Source organism: Fringilla coelebs (genome assembly GCF_963513975.1).
Source record: "Fringilla coelebs genome assembly, chromosome: 2".
Taxonomy (NCBI): Eukaryota; Metazoa; Chordata; class Aves; order Passeriformes; family Fringillidae; genus Fringilla; species Fringilla coelebs.
Genome location: NC_140029.1, coordinates 18,262,612 through 18,282,997, shown reverse-complemented (window position 1 = coordinate 18,282,997; position 20,386 = coordinate 18,262,612). Strand labels below are relative to the sequence as shown.

The window sequence follows — 20,386 nt, the reverse complement described above, 5'->3', positions numbered from 1 at the left end:
TATAGGCTTAGGCAGCACTGGAGACAACTTCACCCCGTATTGGTTCCTTTGTTCTTTCATTGTAGGTAGCTTATCTTGACTCTTTCCATGCCCAGTGTCAGCACCCAGCACCTGGGTCTCAGGGTTTCTCACGGCTGTGATGGCCAGGCCCTCTTTCCAATGGAAGTGAAGACACCAGGAGGGGAGCAGTCTCTGATCCATCGTTGCCAGGGGTCTGTCATGATGCTTCATATCAGTTCTGACTTCTGTCCCAGGCCTCCTTTTCAACAGCATAAAAAAGTATTTCAGTGTGGATAAATATAAATTAGTATTTCTACAAGAGAGTGAAGGGGTTGAGCAGTTAGAGCCAAGCATAATGCAGGCTGAGAATGTACACTCTGTATCTGTGTATTCCTACCCTCGCTAGCAGCCCTGCTCGCCCTGTGCATCTCCAGAGCATACTACACCAGTTGTATCAAATTACATGGAAACTGGTGAGATGGGCAAGTGTTCAGTAGGATCCATGAGATGCATATTTACATCTGACCCAATTAATCCCGTTCTCCACAGGGGATAGAAGCTGCTATTTGAATGTAATTAATTGTGAAGCATTCTGTAATGATGTTGTCCAAATGGCATTGTTCAAAACCAAATTGTATTACCCAGACTGCTGAAAGCTCATTCTCTCTCAAGTCTGAAAAACTTCATAGGTTCCAGTAAAATCCAGTTTTTACTGTACTTTTAAAAAAGTGGTGTTGAAACCATTTATTTCTCCACCTTATTTTTTTTCCCCTGAGGGAAAACAGCCTTGTTTATAGTCATTCCTGTTCAAGTTGACAGCTTTTCTTACGGCAAACTGATCATTCAGAGCCTGATTCTGACACTTGTGGCTTGATTTAATGATCAGATGTGTTTATTCCTCTTGATCCACTGCTGGAGAAAGATGCTATTTACATATTTACAATATGATAACTTGTACTTGCGTATTTCTCTTGTGGCCTGATATTTTAATTTGTTTGTTTGGTTGGTTGTTTTTGTGGGTTTCATTTTTGTTTGGGTATTTTATTTTGGTGGAGGATAACACTAATCTTGCACTCTGTGTTACTGGGAATAGATGGATAGGATAGATGAGGAAGGAGATTTTCTTTTCTACAACATGAGGAGGGGGCTAGGGATAGTTGCACTGGAAGGAATAAACATCTTGAAACCCTACATAAGCTGAGCACTTGTTGCTGAGTCTTGCCAGAGTGCTCACAAAGACTCATTTTGAGTGCCTGAAAATTCCATGCCAAGACAAACCATAAGTCACTAAAAGTTTACTCACTTCCACTCTCTGAGAACTCCCAATGGTATCTCAGAGGTGCCCACTGGCTCTTCCCACACTCTCACACTCTACATTTTCACTACAGCAAGATCAATGTCAAGAAGGACTTACTATTGAAAAGCTCCATATTCCAGTGGCTGCTTGAATATATCTGGCATACTGAGCATGTCAGAGTGTTTTTAGCTCCTGGAGAAACAGATTGGAAAGCTCAGAAAGTGCTGCTGTGTTTGCCAATGCACATGAGGTGCCAGAAGTCAAGAATCCTACCTGTGAATTTCAGCATTGATCCTGTAACTTCTCTATGAGCAAGGACATAACTCTTGAAGTCATTTAATTTCTGACTTTTATATTAAATTTTTCAGACAGATACTGTGTGTGCATTTGTACCTACAAATAATCCACCTGCATAAGTGCAAGATTTCACCAAGGGTCCAAGGTTTTATTTTCTCTGCATTTACATGACAAGATTCTTAGGAGACATGACACCTTTGCTTTCATGCTTCACCTCACTGTCTTCAAGTGGTTCTCCATGTGTGTTCTGATATAACCCTTTCTGCTAGTCCTTTGGAAGTGCTCTGCCTGTGACTAATTCCTATTTCTGTTAAGCCCTCCCAAGCCTGCTGGTGGTAGAGACTTGCTTTCAGATTCTCTGTAATCTTCATCTGCTAAAAGAATAGCTACTTTAGAATAAAGATCACAAACTCAGTTCATTAGAGATTATCTGAGTTGCACAAATGTGAGATCTTGCACACCATTCTAGTAAAGAAAGTTTCCTCTTCAGGATGTAAAGTCTTACAGGCATCTGCAAAGTAGCAGCCTTGACACTCTCTAGCACAAACTTTCCATGAAATTTATCTATCTGTTGTCTGTTAACTTATGCCAGATTTCTTTTTGACTTCCTCAGTGGGATCATGCACCAAGTCTACTCATTTGCCCCATCAGCAGAATTTTCATCTTCTAGGCATTTTTTGTGTGCTGGTCTCCTCACAGGCGAGAGAAATTCTAGCAAGTCTAATAAAGCATGATGCCACTACAGGCTGGTGAGGTAGAGAGAACTTGTGCATCACTGGATGCGCTTTTACAGCCCTTGGTAACTTCTGTCTGGAAGTCCTTCAGTGTCCTCATGCTCTTTTTTCAGCATTACACACCAAGTTAGATGAATTAAGGGGTATTTGTCTGGTGCAAGTGTTTCATTGCATGTCCAGAATGGGTGGGGTATACACCAATGAGTGGATAATCAAGTCTTCTGAAAAATCACTATGTGCTCTTGTCCAGTAGTTTTTCTGCCCTGCTAATAGACTATATGTGTTTTGCTTATAACCTTCCAGTGGCTCTTGCAGAAGACAATGGCCTTCCTTTCAAGACTTGCAAGCTCTTGCCTCATCCTTTTTGGAGGCAAATTATGCACCTGTTTGACTGCAGTTTCACTGTTTGACCATAATGACAGCCGACCTTCCATCAGACAGGTCCCTCCTGGGGTACAAACAAATACCTCTAAGGCATTTATTTTGGAACACACACACGTGTGCGTGTAGTGTGTGCATGTGTGTGTGTGTGTGTCCAAGACCAAAATGCAGAAGAGCTGTAACTTATTTTAGATACTATTTTCCCTCCATTAGCTTTACCCTGTATTTCCCACAGAGGTCTCTGGATTTCTTTTGTGACTGTCTACTTAGTAATTGCCAGTTTTCCCATATATTGGCATATCCTGCCATGCCCAAGCTTCAGTTTTCCTGAATTTATTAATTCTGGTTCTCCTTTTGAGCATCTTGCAGTTGGGTATCATGCTTCTCACTCCAGGTAGCCTCACCAATATTTCTAGCTATGAATTTTCAAGCAAAATTAAAGCGGATTAGGGTTTTTAAAATCTATCTGCTACTTGCAAAATTATTGCTCCATATAGCCTCTTTTTTAATTACTTCTCATCTGTTTCCTACTAAGCATGAACTTAGATGTTCCTCCTCATTTGCAAAGCTGTTTTTTGGTTTTTCAACCTACTCACTGTGTTTTTAATGTAGCATTTGTTTTCAGCTTTACCTTTCTAGCTAGCAACAGTCTAATTTCTTATCATGGACCCCATAGAAACTGGATTCCTATCAGAAATAAGATATATCTTTATTCTAGATTATTTTTTTTTAATGCTTATAAACACTTGTTTTAGTAATGCCTTTGTAAAGGCGTAACAATGAATTTAGTTTCTTATTTTCAGGTTTACATCTTAGGAAAAACAGATTTGTCACCTTTTCAATCTTAACATGCAGCATTATGGTCATAAAATGAAAGGATTTGGTAGGAACATTTATTTGGGTCATTATCCAGACTTTTTAGTTAAATAGCCAGTTTAGCTTTGAAATTCATGAGGCAGTTGTTCAGCAGCTGGCCAGATCTCTGTGCTGTGGGAAGCTCCATCTGGAGATCAAATACTCCAGGAAGGCTGTCCTGAGTTGGGCCAGGGCTCTGCCTTGATGGAAGCTCTGTGTGGCAGCAATCTGTCCTTGATGCATCGTCCTGGGCTCCAGGACTTTGCAGCTCAAGGACTTTCTACACCAGAGGTGGTATTTTTGTGATGAGCAGCCTTTGCTATTTATGGATAGAGCAGTCAGTTCAATGTGATGATTCATGAATTATTAAAATACTTTTTTAGAACTTGCTATGAGTTGTTCATATTAGGTCTGCATCACTTGTGGGACTAGGAGTATGTATGGCCACTGGAGCCAAGGGGAGTGAAAAGGGTATTGGAAGTGGAGGAAGCTCTGGTGTGAGGTGAATCCAAAGATAGAAATGACCAAAGCTCTGTATTAGATGAAAGCAAACAGGATGACTAATGGTTTTGCAAACTGTAGCGCATATCCACAGTGTTTGGTGGGTACTTGTCACAAGCAAAGTAACCCTGAGTTCAGTGACGGCACCTGCAAGGAGGGCAGGGTTGAAAGACCAAGGAGGGGAGGCAGTTGTGCTAGTTATCTTTCCTTATCTGATGTATTTCTGTTTGCACAATTACACAAACAACAGCAGGAACAAAATCAGCATGTTTAGGGATTTAGAACAAGAGAATTTCATTCTGCTATTTCAGATTTCTCAGATGGTGGTTGGGGGGTGACTGGTGGTCCTTAGCCCATGCAAAGAAGAAAACGTAAAGGGGAAAACAAGATTATTTGCTCTCATAATTAAAAACATTTAAAAAGGAAATCATTAAACACTAAGTCAGTGCTGCTGTTCCAAACTTTCACCTTGGCTTTAGACTTTATGTAAAAGCAATTGATTATCTAGCTGTTGCAGTTCTCTTTTAAAATGTCTTTGAGAACTGACATTTTGTTCCTTATCTTGAAGATGTCCTAGATTTGTCTGTCATGAACTCTAGTGGAGTCAGTTTTATATTTTTTGCTAATGGGCTGGTCTTTTATTATGCTGCCCTTACTGTTACCTGTGCTAGATGTTCATGCAATGGAGACACAAAATGTACTTTTTTCATAGGGACCAGACAGGAGAGTGAAGAAAAAATAATAAAAATGTTGAGAAAGGGTAGCTTTTTTTCAGGCACAGGAAATGTTGTCTTGCTTCCTAAATGTAAATACTCCTTTTTTTCAAGTTTGCACAAAGGATGTTTTTCCCCAAAGACATGACAGCTCTTTTAAGATGCTCTGGTGCTGTATGCTGCTGTTCTTTGACTTCTAGATACTGGGAATGCCTGTTTTTGTTGCCTGTCTCTTATTTGCTCTTTGATCTTTGTTCACTTTCCCTTGCGGCTTATATCGTGTTATTTTGTTGTAAAAATAATCTATTTGAATTTTACTTCTTGATGCATGGAGACTGCTGCTTTTGTCACACTTCTCTGTACTGTTACTGCTTTCCTCTTTGGTGAGTTCTCATGTGAGTATTTGTGTAGCTGGGGTTGAATATCAGACTTATATCATGACAACAGATCTTTTTCATCCGATGCTGTATTTGAATCTAACAGCTGCTATTTCATGAATATTTTTTGAAGCCCATGTGAAGCTTAGTGATGTTTTTATTGCATGTGGCATCCCAGCCAGTGTTCTCAGCACCTCACTTTTTTTCCTGTCACTGCTGTATGTTCCTTGCTGCCACGCCTGACTCGTGTGAGTCTGTCAAATATTTCCCTCCTCTAGCTATGAAACATGAACCCCATTTTCCAATGGTGAGGTCTCATTCATCTGAGGGGAGATAGAAAGGTATTCAGCCAAAAGAACCGTACCCCAGGGACACAGGGGTGCCCAAAGGGTAATCAGTATGACATGGTGGGATGTAAATTTGGACCTTTCTTTTACCATAAGTCTTCCTTCCTTGCCTTCGATTTCAGAGTGAAGATGTCTTAGGAATTGGTACCATATGAATCTGGGGATCTTTTCTGCTGGCAGCTTTCAAACCTTCGAAGCAAAGAGGCTTAGACTTTAGCCTCTTTGCATTTTTAAAGCATTACAATTTAGAGGAAGCTGTTTGGCCTGGACAGTGATTGATTTCTATTCCATTCTTCAGACTACAAGCACAGAATTGTAGGATGGCAGGGAACAGGACCAGAAGAGCCCTTGTGAGCCAGCTGGCAGAGCCAGCACCAGGCAGTGCACTGGACAATTTACAGTCACTGAAAATATTAATCAGTGCTGCTAAAGATTCTTCTGTAATGTGCCCAGTATATCAGGAGTGAGTTTAAAAGAGATTTGTCAGGGGCTGCTCCTAAGGGAGAGTGTGAGCTGAATTATATCTTTTTGTAGATGTGCTGACCTATAGTTGAGTATTTACAATTTACATCCTGTAATTCTCTTTGGCTTGCAAGTACTCCTGGAGCAAAGGTGAGTAAAAAAGTCTCTGAACAATTTACCATTCTGGACAGAAATAGTGATAGGCTCTTTCTGTCCTAACAGTGTTTGCTTCCCCTTCCTTCTGCAGCAACACAGATTACAGCAGCAGATATGCTGCTGAAATACAGCTACACAGGTTTGTATTTTGTAACTCATGCCAATCTTCTACTGAGATGCCTGCTTTTTTGTTTGTGGGATCTCATTCTTTCTCAGCTGCCCTTTACCCTTTAGCCCCTTTTAGAGGCTGCTCCAGACTTTAATTGCTGTCTGGACTGAGGAAGCAATTTCTCAACATGTAGATGAGGAGCCAAGATTAATCCAATACTTATTTTGACAGAGATATATAACCTATAAATGCATTATACAGTCTAAAAACAACCTGCCTGAGCAATTAGCTCAGTAATCAGACATTTTAAAACAGTGGCAGAAGAGCAGAGCTATGGATTATGATGCACAATGATTTGGGTTATCTAATAGAAAGCATGCAGAATTTTAATTACAATCAGGAGATTTTACATTTGCTGCAAGTACTCATGTGGGTTGCTAATGTGACAACCGTGGTATGACGAGGGGGACCACACAAGGCAAGGCTTGAAGCCTGGCAGATAGGAATACAGCGACTATTTCATTTCAGGCCTGCAAGAGAGCACATTTCTGAAATGAATATGTGACAAGAGGGAAGTATTGGATTTCTGTGTGAGGAGCTGACAAGTCAGACAAACAGCAGCCATGTATTATCTGTGATGGTGAAAAGATCACATCACTTGTAACCTTTGAAGCATCAGGGAAACCGAACGCAGCGTCATTTTATAATGATCTAAGAGAGAACCCTCTCTTTCTTTCCCCTCCCTGGTTATATATAGCTGTTAAAGAGAGCCCTGCTGAGCAGAAAATGGAGCATATGATCAAGGGCAGTCCAGTGAGTCAATTTACTGACTAATACTGTAGATTATCATGTCAAATATATAGCACCAGCAGTATGAACAATAATGAAGTCTAGTTTATTTCTTTCCTGTGAATCGAAATGAAGATGTGATTGGAATTGTCACACCTTGGATATATGAGCCATATTCTCTTAAATATCCAAACCAAATGGCTTTGTTCTTTATAGTGACTTCTATTTTAGGATCCATTCCAAAATTGCTGAAACCATCTATTTAAATGTGTCAAACACGTTTAAAATATCCTCTGGACCACTGTCCCCTCAGGTGATGGTTCAATGGTCTCACACTTTAAAATACCTGCTCCCTTCAGACCCAAAGAAGGGATGACTCAGCCTTTCATACTGTGGGAAGAAATCATTCAGCACAGCACCATGCAGAGACACCCTAAATGAGCTCCAGTATCATCAGTAAAACATCCAGCTGTGAAGCCAACAGGGCAAAACACTCGTGGAAACCCCAGATGGCCATTGAAGGGAGCCTTTCCTTGCCTGGTTTTCTATTTTCCTATGTCTCAGAATGTCAGTGAGCAATTATGATATTGCCAATATTGTGCAGTCTCCTTCGGTCAAACTGATCACTGCCTGAAGAGAAGTCACAGTAAAGCAACCTGCTAAAAATTCCGCTCCAAACAGAAGGAGTTAATTTTAATTTAGCTCTACAATACCAGACTTGTGTTTTTCTGGTTTCCAAGCTCCAGGTGAAAGTCTAATTGCCTTTGGGTCTGTCAAAATTCGAGTGTGAGCAAAAACTTAAGGAATTAACATTTGAATTGCAGATCACTGCCATTCCTTTGGGGTTAAGAATCATAATCCATGTTATTGATTTCCAAAGTCCTTTGTCTAAGAGATGAGTAACTGAAGAGGCTTTTACTAACTGTTTGCTAACAGCAAGTCACAAAACCCAAATATTGCATTCTGTTAAGTATAATTTCCTGAAACTGGTGAGTAAACTTTTACAGAAATTAGCAGAGCGTTATAAATTTAGCACATATAAGGAAAAGCAGATGGTGCTGCTGTTATTGAACATGTCATTGGAGTATTCCAGAGCATACCAAGTCTTTAATCTCTTCCTATTTGCATATACTACCACATTACTCAGTTTTCAGTAGACTAAAACATGTGCTATGCACAAACAACAACTCTTTTTTTTTTCCTGAGCTTTAAACTCAGAATAAAAACAAAATTCCATTTGCTGGTTTTGCAGCACTTGTGATCATTTTCTTCCGCCGCCAAAAGGTTCCTGTTGCATATTCTGGGTGGTCAGAACACAGTCATAGATTGCATGGGCCCCTGCACTTGGTGATGCTCAGCTTTCCCTGCCAGCAGTGGGACAAGCTGTGTGTCATGAGCAGTAGATCAAGTGGGAAGCATCACATTTCAAGATGCTTTATCATACTGGAAACTCTTTGAGCAATTATCAACTGTGGATTTCCAAAAGCAGATGGTTTTAATTAAAAAAACCAAAAAAACCGCCAAAAAACCCACCAAAAAACCCCAACACCAACAAAAGAAAACAGGCTATTCTTAAAAAATAGAGTAACACCTATCACTTTAGAGGTGGTCTTGCCAAGGTGGAGTTCTACTTTAATGGCTTGCCTTTTCTTTGGAGGAAGATAATTTAGCTGCTAAAAGCAGAAAGGGCCACAGGAGATAGGACTTAAGGAAGGAACTAAATTTTGCAAACAGAAGGTATGGGCCACATATAAGGAAAACAGTGAGGATGAAAGCATCAGAGAGGAGGTAGGCAAAAACAGATCTGGGAGGCAAAATGTGTCAGAGAAAAAAAAGTTTAAAAGGAGTGAAGAGAAGAGATAGTTGCAGAAATAAAGAGGCAGGGGAATAAAAGACCAAGAGTAGATATCAACTTGCCTGTGTTTCACATTAGGGGTTCTAAGACCCCATTCATGTTTCCAGCTCAGAGGACTACAAATCAGTTTAATGCCCACCCATTCTGACTGTACAGCATGTGTGATATCCTGCTGTGCAGATTGTAGGTTGTCACCAAACACCTCTTCCTGTCTGCTCCTGCCTGGTACTTATGGAGCTCTTGGATGTTCAGTGAAGTAGGAACCTGAGCTGCCAGATCTCCCTGTCTCTTAGGGTGCTCTTGCTTTGCTTTGTTCTTTGGCTTATTGGCATGTTTTCTGAATGCCATCCTGGTGCCATTCCTTCTCAAAAGTGGAACCTCAAGGTCAAGAGGGTGTAGGCAGTCACAGCGAGTCTTGACCTCTTCCATGTACCTCATGGCATTCTCCAGAGCTGGCACTGCAAATGCTGTCTTAGAATTACTCCAGGACATAACAGATGAAACATACAACATGCATGTCTCAGGAAGGCTGCTGGCATAGCAACCACAACTTTGGTGTTATCCACAAAGCAAAACTTTTGTGTTATCCTTGTGCGCCGTCTTTTAGGTAAATTAACCAGGCATTTATTCTCCTGTTTTCCTTGATATTTTTGAACAAAACTGAGTTCAGATATAAATCTGAGATCTTCTCCCAAGAATACCTTTTCCAGTGCTACAGCCATTCTTCCACATTTCATCTGTTTGTACCTCAGTATTGACTTCTCTCATAGACAGCTAAATCTCTTGTTTCAGGTTATCCTTGTATCACTTTTGCCAAGTGATAAAAGGCCATCGCCAGGAGATCTGTTGCTTAGTTACTGGCCTGGGCAGACGGTCCTCCTGGAAAAATGTCAGCATTCCACCAAAGAGCCTATTATGGGCAGAGAGGATTGGGAAGGTTTAATGACCATTGCCTGTGAGATCTGTATTCTTGCTCCTCAGAACTACTGCAGGGGAAAAGCTAGTGTAAAGTTAGCATTTTGAGACGTTATTAAAAATTAATAATTAATAAATTTTCAGGAGAGTGCCCTTATCTTAAAATAGAATAAAAATGTTCTCACTAGGTGAACTTGCCACTAGCTAATGCCTTCTGGGAATACATTAGAGGACTAGATTAAGAAGTTGTCCACACCTATATGGAGGTACATGTATCTCCACGTACCTGCATGTTCCATGGATGGGTGCATCCAGAATCTGTGTGTGTGTATAATACACAGTAAAAGAAAAAACTATCAAACCCATTTTGAATGAAATATTATTTAATTTTCATTGTATGCATACTTCCAAAGACCTTCTAGAATTTGTGGACTTATTACTTATCAGATGAGAAAAAAACACCCCAACAATTCCATGTAGAGATTGCACTGTCAAGTTGCTATAGCATTGAGTGTCATTGATTTTTGCCTCATGATGAATGTTTATTTTTCTGAGAATAAATAACACCAGAATTTTATAGAGTAACCCTCACAGAAGCAAATAAAAAATGAAAATACAGAAGTCTATATGTGTAGTAAATTTCTAATACATTCAAACAGTCAAGGTGTTTCTAAGTTGCAGCAATTTATTTTGGAAACAAGTTTGAAGGGTAGATAACTGGCAATTTTTTTTTTTTTTAAGCCACTGATGCTTTGGGCCTATGCAAGAATAGCTAGAGAAATCCAGATTGAGATCTTGATTAACAACAAGAAATAAATGATATGGAAAGCCAGAAGGGGTAAATTGTGTAATAGAAGATAAAGAAATGAAACCAACCCTAAAACATTACTTATTGGAAGCCTGGTATTAAGAAGAACTGATAACTGAAAAAAAAGGCTTGTCCCTTCAGGAACAAAAAACACCCAAAACCAAAAACAATGAAACAAACAAAATACCCCCCCCCCCCCCCGCCCCCCCAACCTCCCCTGACTAAATTTATAAAACTTGCATGTGAACGCTTTAAGATTATTCAAATATTCTTGACTATTTTTAGCTACAGAATTTAAATTATTAATGTAATTTGCGATATTTAATTCATTTTGTTCAGTATTTGCATGAATTGAATGCATGAATGTCTGAGAAAGCCCTGGTAAACTCTGTCTGCATTTGCTGGGGTTCATTCTGGGTGTTTGTTGTAGAAGATGACTTGAAGGTGAGAGTCCACCACCAGAGAGGCAAAAAGCCTTTTCCTCTTCCCTCCCTCTGCCTGTCCCCTTCCTGTGCCCCTTCCTGGCACCAAGCAGGAGACCTCAGCAAGGCGTGGGGATGCCTCTGGCCCCAGCCCTTCATCCCCACCCTGGCCCAGCCAGGGAGGACAGTGTCTGCAGGGTGGGCTGCACATCGCCCCAAGGAATGGGGGAGCTGAGACAATCAAAGCCTGAGCCATGAAACATCCCAGCAATTTATTGTTCTAGAGGGTAATCTGCATGAATCCAACCATGAGTGCTGTTTGTGGGCCCTGTATGGACATTTATTTCTTTTTTGAATTTTGACTGACTGACTTCTCTGAGGGACTCTGAGATGGCACAGCCAGGGCACAGGAGCGGTCTAGCAAAGTCTCCTAGAATAATTGCAGTTAAGGAAGAGGACACTGAGAAATTTCACAAATATGTGATAAAAATCATCTCCCCCAAAGTATTTAAATCTTCTTTGAGAAAAGGACCAGAGAACCTGATGGGGAAAATCCTGTGTAGAGGGTAGCTCAGACATTCATGAGTGCGGTATTTGGGCAGGGGTGTCCCACAGGTTGCTGTGGCAGTTCCCCCATGCCTGTCACCCACCTGGGGACACCGTGTGCCCTTGTCCTGTGATACTGACCCTGCAGCAGGTTTCGGGGAGGGAGAGAACTGGAGTCTGAGGCTCAGGCTTGAACACTGCTGAAAGGAGGAAGGTGAGAGGCTGCTCAGCTCTCCTGACGTAGACATCTTGCAGAAAGCAAGAGAAAATGAAGTAAGTGAATTTTAGGTACATTTCCATTGGTATTTCAGGTTTTTGATCTTCTAAAATTTTAGCTAATGTGTTCTTGCTTTACATTGTTTAGTTTGATGTGCCCATTAACAGCTATTTCATGTTCTAGCTGAAATAGTCAAGTATTTAAACACCAGCTTTGCATTTTACTCAGCCTTGCATGCAGACAGAATGAGCAGAAGTCATTTGCCCTTTATCCAACAGATTTCTGGTCAGAGCAGATTATCCTTCAAATCTAGGTCACCAACATGTATTTCTCTGATGTAAAACAGAATAATGTGCCATTCCCATTGATAAACTGGCCAACCTCTTCTTTCTTCGGAGAGAGACCGGCAGAAGTTACCCAAGAGCAGTCAAGTCTCCAGACTTTACTGTCCTGAGAGAATTTAATATCCAGTCAAATTACACATATAAGACTAACAGATCACTGTATGTGAATATTTTAGGGCATAACTTTCATCTATAACAAAGGGAAACAGGCAACTAGGACTGTGTCAGGAATCAATCTACTGGTGTTTTAGGAGGAATTAATCTACCATAACATTTATGGTGCTTTGCAAAACAGTAGTTCATCTGGTTCTCCCTCCCCTGAAATGAAAACATTCATTATATTATATATAAAAATTTGAAATATAATAAGAAATTTTCATTAATGTTGTTTGAAAAATTTAGAGGGAAAAGCCTTTCTTTACTAAAGAAAAGTTTTTTGGTTTTTTTTTCTAGCAAACCACTCACCCTTACCAACTGTATAATTTTTAAAATTAAAGCAATTTTTGAAAAATTTCGATTATACTTATAGATATTTCAGGGCAGGAAAATATTTTTGCTCACAACATGTTTAAATTATGTTACTCTTTCAGTTGGATAATGTTCAATTCCTACTTGAAAAGGGCGAAGCTGCATTAACTACCATTTCATTATTGCATTAACAACAGTTCACTTGCTGTTCTTACAGGCTGTGTAAGTAAATCACTCATGCTTCAGAGACTTTTTTGCTGTTTATTGGAGAGAGAGCATACTACTAAACACAGGTTTCCAAAACAAGCCTAAATTTGTGCATTGGAAACCCTGACCAAAGACAACAATGACCAATTTCACTGCCATTAATTAAAATGCCTATTTATAATACAAGGTCTGTTTTACTTAGACTCCATAAGGCACGAGGGTTCAAATGAGAGCAAAAGCAAACCTCAGTGAGCAGGAAAATCGCTGTTAAGAGAGGCAGGAACAGGGTGAAGACCACTGTCACATGCAGAATGATGGGTCCTGATGGAGTGTCATCTTGCAGTAGGATTAGTCAGAGACTGTTTGTGGTTTTGATTAAACATCTTGAACATCTTGGTGAATATTTAGAAAAAAACTATATTTAAACCAAATTCTGGAAAGTATTTGTTCTATACTTTGGGCAGGATTGAAGTGAGGAGGTGACAATTTTTCATCACCTCCTGCTCCTTTCAAGTTTGGATTAAGGAGTGGGAATAACATCTGGGCACAGGTGAGCTGACATCCAGAGCTTTTCAGGCTGTAAGAAATCAGAGAGGTTTGTTAGCATCCTGTGATACCACTTTCCAAAGACAGCTTTTCTAAGATGAGGAGATCTCATCACTGTTCTTCTTCCTTATGCAAAATAAAAGGCCTTTACCATCCTTGCTGCTCCTCTTTGTATTTTGTCTACTTCTGCTATGTCTTCACTAGGCTTGAGTGACCAGAAATACCTCTAGTGTCCAAAAACTGATCACTCTGAGAGTAGATAAAATGGCAAATTGGCATTTTCTGTTTTGTTCTGTTTTGACTGCTTTTTAGCAGAGGACTAATGTCAGAATCATATATGTAGTAATTTCCCAAACTCACAAACAAGAAAAAGAAAAAACAACATTTTGAGCCCACTACCATCTATGTGTGATTAGGGTTATCTTCTGCAATGCTTTACCTTGCACTTATCAACCCTGTATTTCATTTACTGCTATTTTGTTACTTAGTCACTCATTTTTTAGAATCCTTCTGGAAAGCCTGGTTTAGCTTTGTCTGCTTTGAATATCCTGTTTCACCTGTGTACCTTCCCTTGGGAACCTTTGTCCCAGCTTTATAACTCAGTTCCTTCTGAGTGCTTCTCACGCAGATTCTTAGAGATCCCCTCCAGCAAATCCACCAGTTATGAAATTGATCATTTACTCCTAAACTCCATTACTGCCTTTTAAACAGTTAATCTGTGAAAGGACCTTCCTTCCCATCTCCTCACAATTGAATTGAATTGAATTTTGTAAGAGGCTTCTGTGAGGAACCAAAGGGGATTTGAAAGTCCAAATGTGCTTCTCAGCTGAACTGTCTTCGTCCACATACTCAGAGACTCCTGAGAACTGAAACCATGTAAGCATGACTGCCTGCAAACCCACACCATGAATTATGTAAAGTATGAGAGATGGGAGGTGTCTCAAAGTCGTAAAGATGATTTAACAATGAAATCTCCATAGATATTTTGGTGTCCACTCCCTAATGATTCCATTTTGCATTCAAGTCTGAATTGATTCTGGGTTTCTAACTTTGTGCTTATGAATACCAAAAGGAAAATTTCTCTGATGTTCTCTATCCTATACCTAAAATTAATCATCTGTGTCCTTGAAATTTAATTAAACCAGATAGTCTTTTAAATCATTTTTCCACCATATGTTGGAAAAAGAGTAGCAAAATTAAAAGAATAAATCACATCAGAGAGTAAATTAAATACACTGTTTGAAGCCAGCCTCTCTCTCATTTTCCTCATTGTTAAAACTTAGTCAATGCTGACAATAAGCTTTTAAAAGTGGTGGGGACAAAGCACTTCAAAATGCATTGTACAGGAAGCTGAGCATGGAAGGCATTGAATGGGCTAGATTTTCTAAAGTGTTTTTCCTATTCTGATTGCTCTGGTGTGAAACTGGTAGTATGAAATACATTCTAGCCCTGATGGAGTAGAAATAAAAGCTTTACAAAAAAGAAAAATGAAAAAAGAAAACCGTTTCAGAAGTATTACCCCCATTTATATGTTGCTTACTGTAAAACTAAGTCAAGAGAATTTAATGCCATCAATTTTTAAAGCACAAAAAAAATCACTAAATTCATAAAGGGTAATTAAAAAATGAGAAAAATATGTAATTCTTGTTTAATTAAAATTGTTTAAAGCCAATACCTAAGCCTGTTCATTATGACATCATAAGACAATAATCACAAGTTTATGTTGTTGAAAAAGCATCTATAAAAAGTATTTGCCCAAATCTCAGGGAATATAATTAGCTTTCAATGGATAATTCTTCCAAAATATTCAGGGTGTGAACCTCTGAAAGAAAACTACACAAAGAACACTTTCCTCTTGCTAATAATTTATTCTCTGTTTCTCATCCCAGTTTATGACCCTTTCCCCTATGCCTTAATCAAGGACAGATAGGGTTGTGACTCTGTTTTATGCAACACCTAACTTGACATCCCTTTAGAAAGATGAAGTTAATAACTCCAATGGCAGTGGAATCTGCCACTCCAGCTGATGTCCACTGGCTTCCAGCTGCTCTTTGATTTTGGTTTTAAAATCTGTAAACACATAAATAGCCTGGGATTTATGCAAGTGAGATTCTGTCCAGTTTAAAATTAATATGTTTTAAGTGTAGTCTGATTAAAATAATGATAGAGATGTTTGAAAAGTCACTTGGACTACTTTAGCAGTGACTAAGCTGGAGAGCAGGTTGAAGACTGTCAGTGGATGAGTGTCCATGGGGGTAGATATGTCAGAGGGCATGAGCTGAGTATGACCTTGAGAATGAAGGGTGATTTTGGAGCCCCAGCAGCAGTACCCAAGGTAAGTTGTGCACTAGTTCACCTCTAGGTCAAAGGAAGGCATGTCCACTACTTAAGGGAAAGCACTTAAGGTCGGTTCTTCATCTCACATTTTGAATTATACTTTTAAAAAGGTTCTTTATCCTTTTGTGTATAGTGTATAAATTTGTTTTTTCTTTCTCCGTGACTATTCCCTCAAGTCCTTTATATGTAACAGGATGTTGGAAGATTATCTGAAATGTCAAATTGTAGTTTTGTCATAGGATTATGGTGGTTTAGGGACAGAGTTTTTTAACTAAATCCATAATGCTGAAGTAAATCACACTGGGGGTTTTATGGTTGCTGGGGCCAGATATCACCACATGGCTCATGATGGCAGTGTGTGGCATCAGCTCCTGGGGGGCAGATTTGTCTGGGGGAAAGCTTTTTGGTATGATCTACCCCAGAGTGAGCTAACCCAGGAGCAGCATGGACAGTGACCTTCCAGCAGCTGGGCTGATTGCCCAGCTCCCCTCAGCAGGGTGCAGGAAGCTTTCTGTCCCCTCTGCTTCATTTTGGTGGAACCAGTTCAGGGGCTCAGAGGGCCAAAAGGACACAAGGCCACTTCTGCAGTCTCATGGCAAAAGTATCCTCTTATCACAGACATGTGGATCTTCGTATCTCTGGGCTTTCATTGTTAACTTCCAACACTATTGGCTCTTTCATTGGGAAGGGCAGAGTTCTCACCCCCCTGGGTCTTTCAGGTGATGTCTGGTCAGGTCAGGTGGGAGAGCTCTGATGGGGTCAGCTCTTGCCTGTGAGACCTGCCAGTGCTCAGAGCGCAGGCACAGGCCAGGCTGCAGAACTCCTTCTGCTCCTGGGGGATTTTCCAGGTAAAAATCCCATGGTGGTTATGGAGCTGTGGCATCTCAGGGCTGGAGGTGGGGCTGTGAGGGCTCTGGCTTTCCTTGCCTCTGGTGGCTCTTAAAAGATCCCAACAGCTACAGCTTGGGTGGTGTCTCTAGTGCTGTGCTAGTGCAAATGCACAACAGCAGGAACAGTAACAAGGGGGTATAGCAAGACAATGCTGTTCTCCTAATCAGTTAATTAGTCTTTGAAAAAGGTTGTTTTTTTTCTGATAAAGGTCAATAAGGCCCTACATAAACATTTTTCTTTTTTCTTTTTTTTTCTTTTTTCTTTTTTTTTTCTTTTTTCTTTTTTTTTTCTTTTTTTTTTTTTTGCAACCAGCAAGTAGCTTCTTATTGGGAAAACAGTAACAAACCCATCCAGAGATCTGTTAGGGAGAAGGAGATTAAAATCTGTTTAAGCAGAGAGGGAAACTGACCTCTGAGGGTATCCCTCATACCCCAGGTGAATGCTGTACCTCTTTTACCCAGGGTAAATCCCACCTGCTGCAGTCCTAAATAAAAAACTCATGGGTACTGAACATGCTTCCCTCTGGCTTGTGTGAGAAAGAAGTGGCACAGACAATGTCTGGGTTGGAAAAGCAGGGTTCTAAATCCCATTGGGACATCAGTGGCTCCTTATAGTTAAGGGTTGGGTATTGAATACCTAAAAAAAATTGATTTAAACATCCCTGTCCCTAATGTCAGATGACTTCCCACTCAAGTTGCTACAGCATAAGCTCAAAAGGAAGGCTGTGACATTGAAGATGAATTGCTCAGCCCCATGTGACAAAGCTGTGATCCACCAGGGCACAGTGGAAGTCAGGACTCTCCAAGCTGGTGTTGAGCTCAGTACTTTTTATTCTTCCCACAGATCTCTCAGGAGCAACAGAAATTAAATTTTTTAAAAATGAATGAAGTACATATGGCAACACAGCTGCTGAAAATCTGTTACCCTTTTTAATCACCTCTCATGTCCTGGGCATGCATTTTATCCTTCAAACTCAGTAAAATGAAAAACACTGAGAGGAAGGCATCTCCCTGTATTACTAGGGGACTTGGTAGTGTTATTAAGTCATTAAGTCATGCCAGAGAAGCCTTGCCTAATAAGGCTATCCAGAACTTAGGTCTCAGTGGGTTCATCTTTAAAAATGCTTTACATACTTATAATCACTAGGACAAGCAGTGTTTTCACAGAGGTACTGCAAAATGCAAATAAATAAAATTGAAAAAGGAGAGGACCATCCTTTTTCTTAATGATGGTGAACTTTTGAAATGGAAATGTTGTAAGCCCTGGATAAGTGCTCAAACAGCCTTGCAATGATGCAATTTTCCACCTGCTTCTGGATACACTGTAGAATAGACCTTCATGCAGGAGTGACAGAGTCTCCAGAGCACTGTTTACTGCCTACCCTCCTTCCATAAGCATTCAATGCCATGAGCAGTCAGAGTGACGATTTCTCATTTGGTAGCCTTGAATCACACTAGTGATTATTCACCTTTGCATGTCAGCTCCAAGGTAAGGACAGCAAGTTGGGTGATATATTCAATTCCAGTCCTGGAGCTGGGGAGAGAGAAAAATGCTACTAATGAAAGAGGTTCTTCTGTGAAGGAGCAGTGATTTACATCCTCAATAGGTGCAAATTATCCTCCCTTCCCACCCCCAAGTTCAGCCAATGTACTCATTATTAAATATCTTGCTGCTGTGATGCCTTTTTTTCTTGCAGTTTTTGATTTTTCTGTTAAGTTCAGAAGGCTCTGGTTTGGTAAGAGATATGAGGATATTAAATATCTTCAAGAGGGATTGGGCTCCTTATCAACCCAAGAAGTGGTTATTTTCAGTCAACAGTGATGCATCTGTCAGTCAAAGGAAAGGTCTTTAACTAGAACAAGCTCCTGAACTTACAATTCATCCCTGCTGGAATGAAAAAGAATAGAGCTGCTTTGTCTGTTGGTTTTGAATCCTTCATGGAGAGCTGCCAGCAACTGTTAACTTGTGTATTATTGTTCTCTCAGACAGGAGAAACATCAGGGAGAATTTACCAGCACAGTCACAAGCCTTTCATCACACAGTTATTATAGTGATAAAGTTCAGTGGTAGTTACTCACCTCTCCAAAAACAAATATCACCCACTCAGACAAGAGAGAATGGATTTCTGCAGGGTGGTGCTACATTAGCTCGTGCTACTGCACCTGACTCCCAGCCTCCACTAAATCCAAGTGCCCAGTGCACTTTGAAGCACTGATTGTCAGAGCACTCCTGTGAGCAAGGAGGGACCGTGATCTACCCTTGTTTCAGAGGTTTGAGATGGAGCTGTGAGGCTGCTGTGAGGCTGAGCAATGCAAACCCACTGACATGAACTCGAGCCCCTGGATCTCTGGGTCACTCAATTCAGCCTGGCTGGAGAGGCACCCTGCTACCAACATGACTGTGTGTCCTCCCCACAGAAAGCTCAAGGAGAGCAATATAAACCTGCAGAGTCAAATCTCCTCCCTACAGGGCTGGGATGCAGCTGGCTGCTCAGGGCACTTGATTTAGACATAGATAGAAAAATTAAAGCTTGGATTCACAAACACTGGAAGTCGCCTGATTTCCACATATTTTTTATGTGGTTTTTAACTTCTTGTTTGTCTTTAAAACCCAGATTTTTTATCATGATGTAACCAGGTAATTTGCTGAGGTGCTTTGGAGGGGCGCACCTCAACTACTCAACTACATGGCATGCTCAACAAACAGGTGATTTTGTGTCTTATTTGTCCTCTTTATCCTCCAGGAAGACGAAGTTGCTCGTGACAGTCGATTCAATTTCAGTGGCTACGGCATGGGCCACTGCCTCCAGGTCAAAGATGGCACAGCAGTCAAGGCTACACCACCCAACCCAACTCCAGCACCACCAAAGGATTCAGATTCCATCAAAAAGAAGTTTGTTGACCGTGCAAAAAGGATTGATACAATATCCCGTGCTGCGTTCCCACTCGCCTTCCTCATTTTCAACATCTTTTACTGGATTACGTACAAAATTATACGGCATGAGGACATTCACAAGAAATAGGCAACTCTGGCTTGCCAGGACTTCTTAGTCAAAGTGATCCACATGTAAATAAACAGCGAAATGTCATTCTGTCATATGGACTAAGGGTTTCTTCCCCACTCCCCCAGAACACTGGAGAAAAAAAATAGCAAAGAGGAAAAGAAGCGTAGAAGGAAAAGTGATTCCATGACAAAATATGCCGTGAGACCAGTCAAGAGGCTCCCCCCATGTACTCCTAGTGTGTTCTTCCAGATTCAGCATCCATCAGACATCTATAATTGGGGCCAAATTATACCCAGCTTTATCACCAAGATATTACCTTTCAGAACAAAAGAGAATCAGAAAACAAACAATTCTCCTAAAACATCTATCAAGAGACTGTGGTGGCTACAGTACAGTGAGTTATAAGAGGACCAAAATTTTTCAGGATAATGTTGCCTTTCTATTTGAAACAAGTCTACTGAGCTACATTCCATGATCATGTCTGTAGGTAGTGGTTTCACCAAGGAGTCCTTTTGTGGGTTGTAAATTATTTCTACTGATAGGGGAGAGGGAAAAAAAGGAAAAAAAAAATTTATACTTTACTATCCTTGTGGGTGTGCATTTTAATATTATCTTGCTTTACTAGAATCGTAATTTTGGGGTTGAACTTGTGTGTCATGTGATTTATTTGATAGTTGACACTCCAAAACCAGTGAAACTGCCCGGTTTATTTCTGTTGGGAGACAGTGCACTTACTTCATTTTATTTCTGCTGATTTTACATGCAACTTGAGGTGCCAAACTGTATTTTACCTATTGTGCTACCCTGT

General features: G+C 40.3%; 1 protein-coding gene across 2 annotated transcripts in view; it reads left to right on the top strand.

Annotated features, from left to right (window-relative positions):
• GLRA2 (glycine receptor alpha 2) overlaps positions 1–19,596 on the top strand; it is a gene marked incomplete at both ends in the record, with an annotated part of 121,484 nt that extends 101,888 nt beyond the window's left edge. For both annotated transcript variants that reach the window (XM_084226262.1, XM_084226263.1), the window contains one exon: positions 19,318–19,596. In XM_084226262.1, coding sequence (XP_084082388.1) covers positions 19,318–19,596 — 279 coding nt within the window. The remainder of the gene's footprint in view (positions 1–19,317) is intronic.
• Between the last annotated feature and the right edge of the window lie 790 nt (positions 19,597–20,386).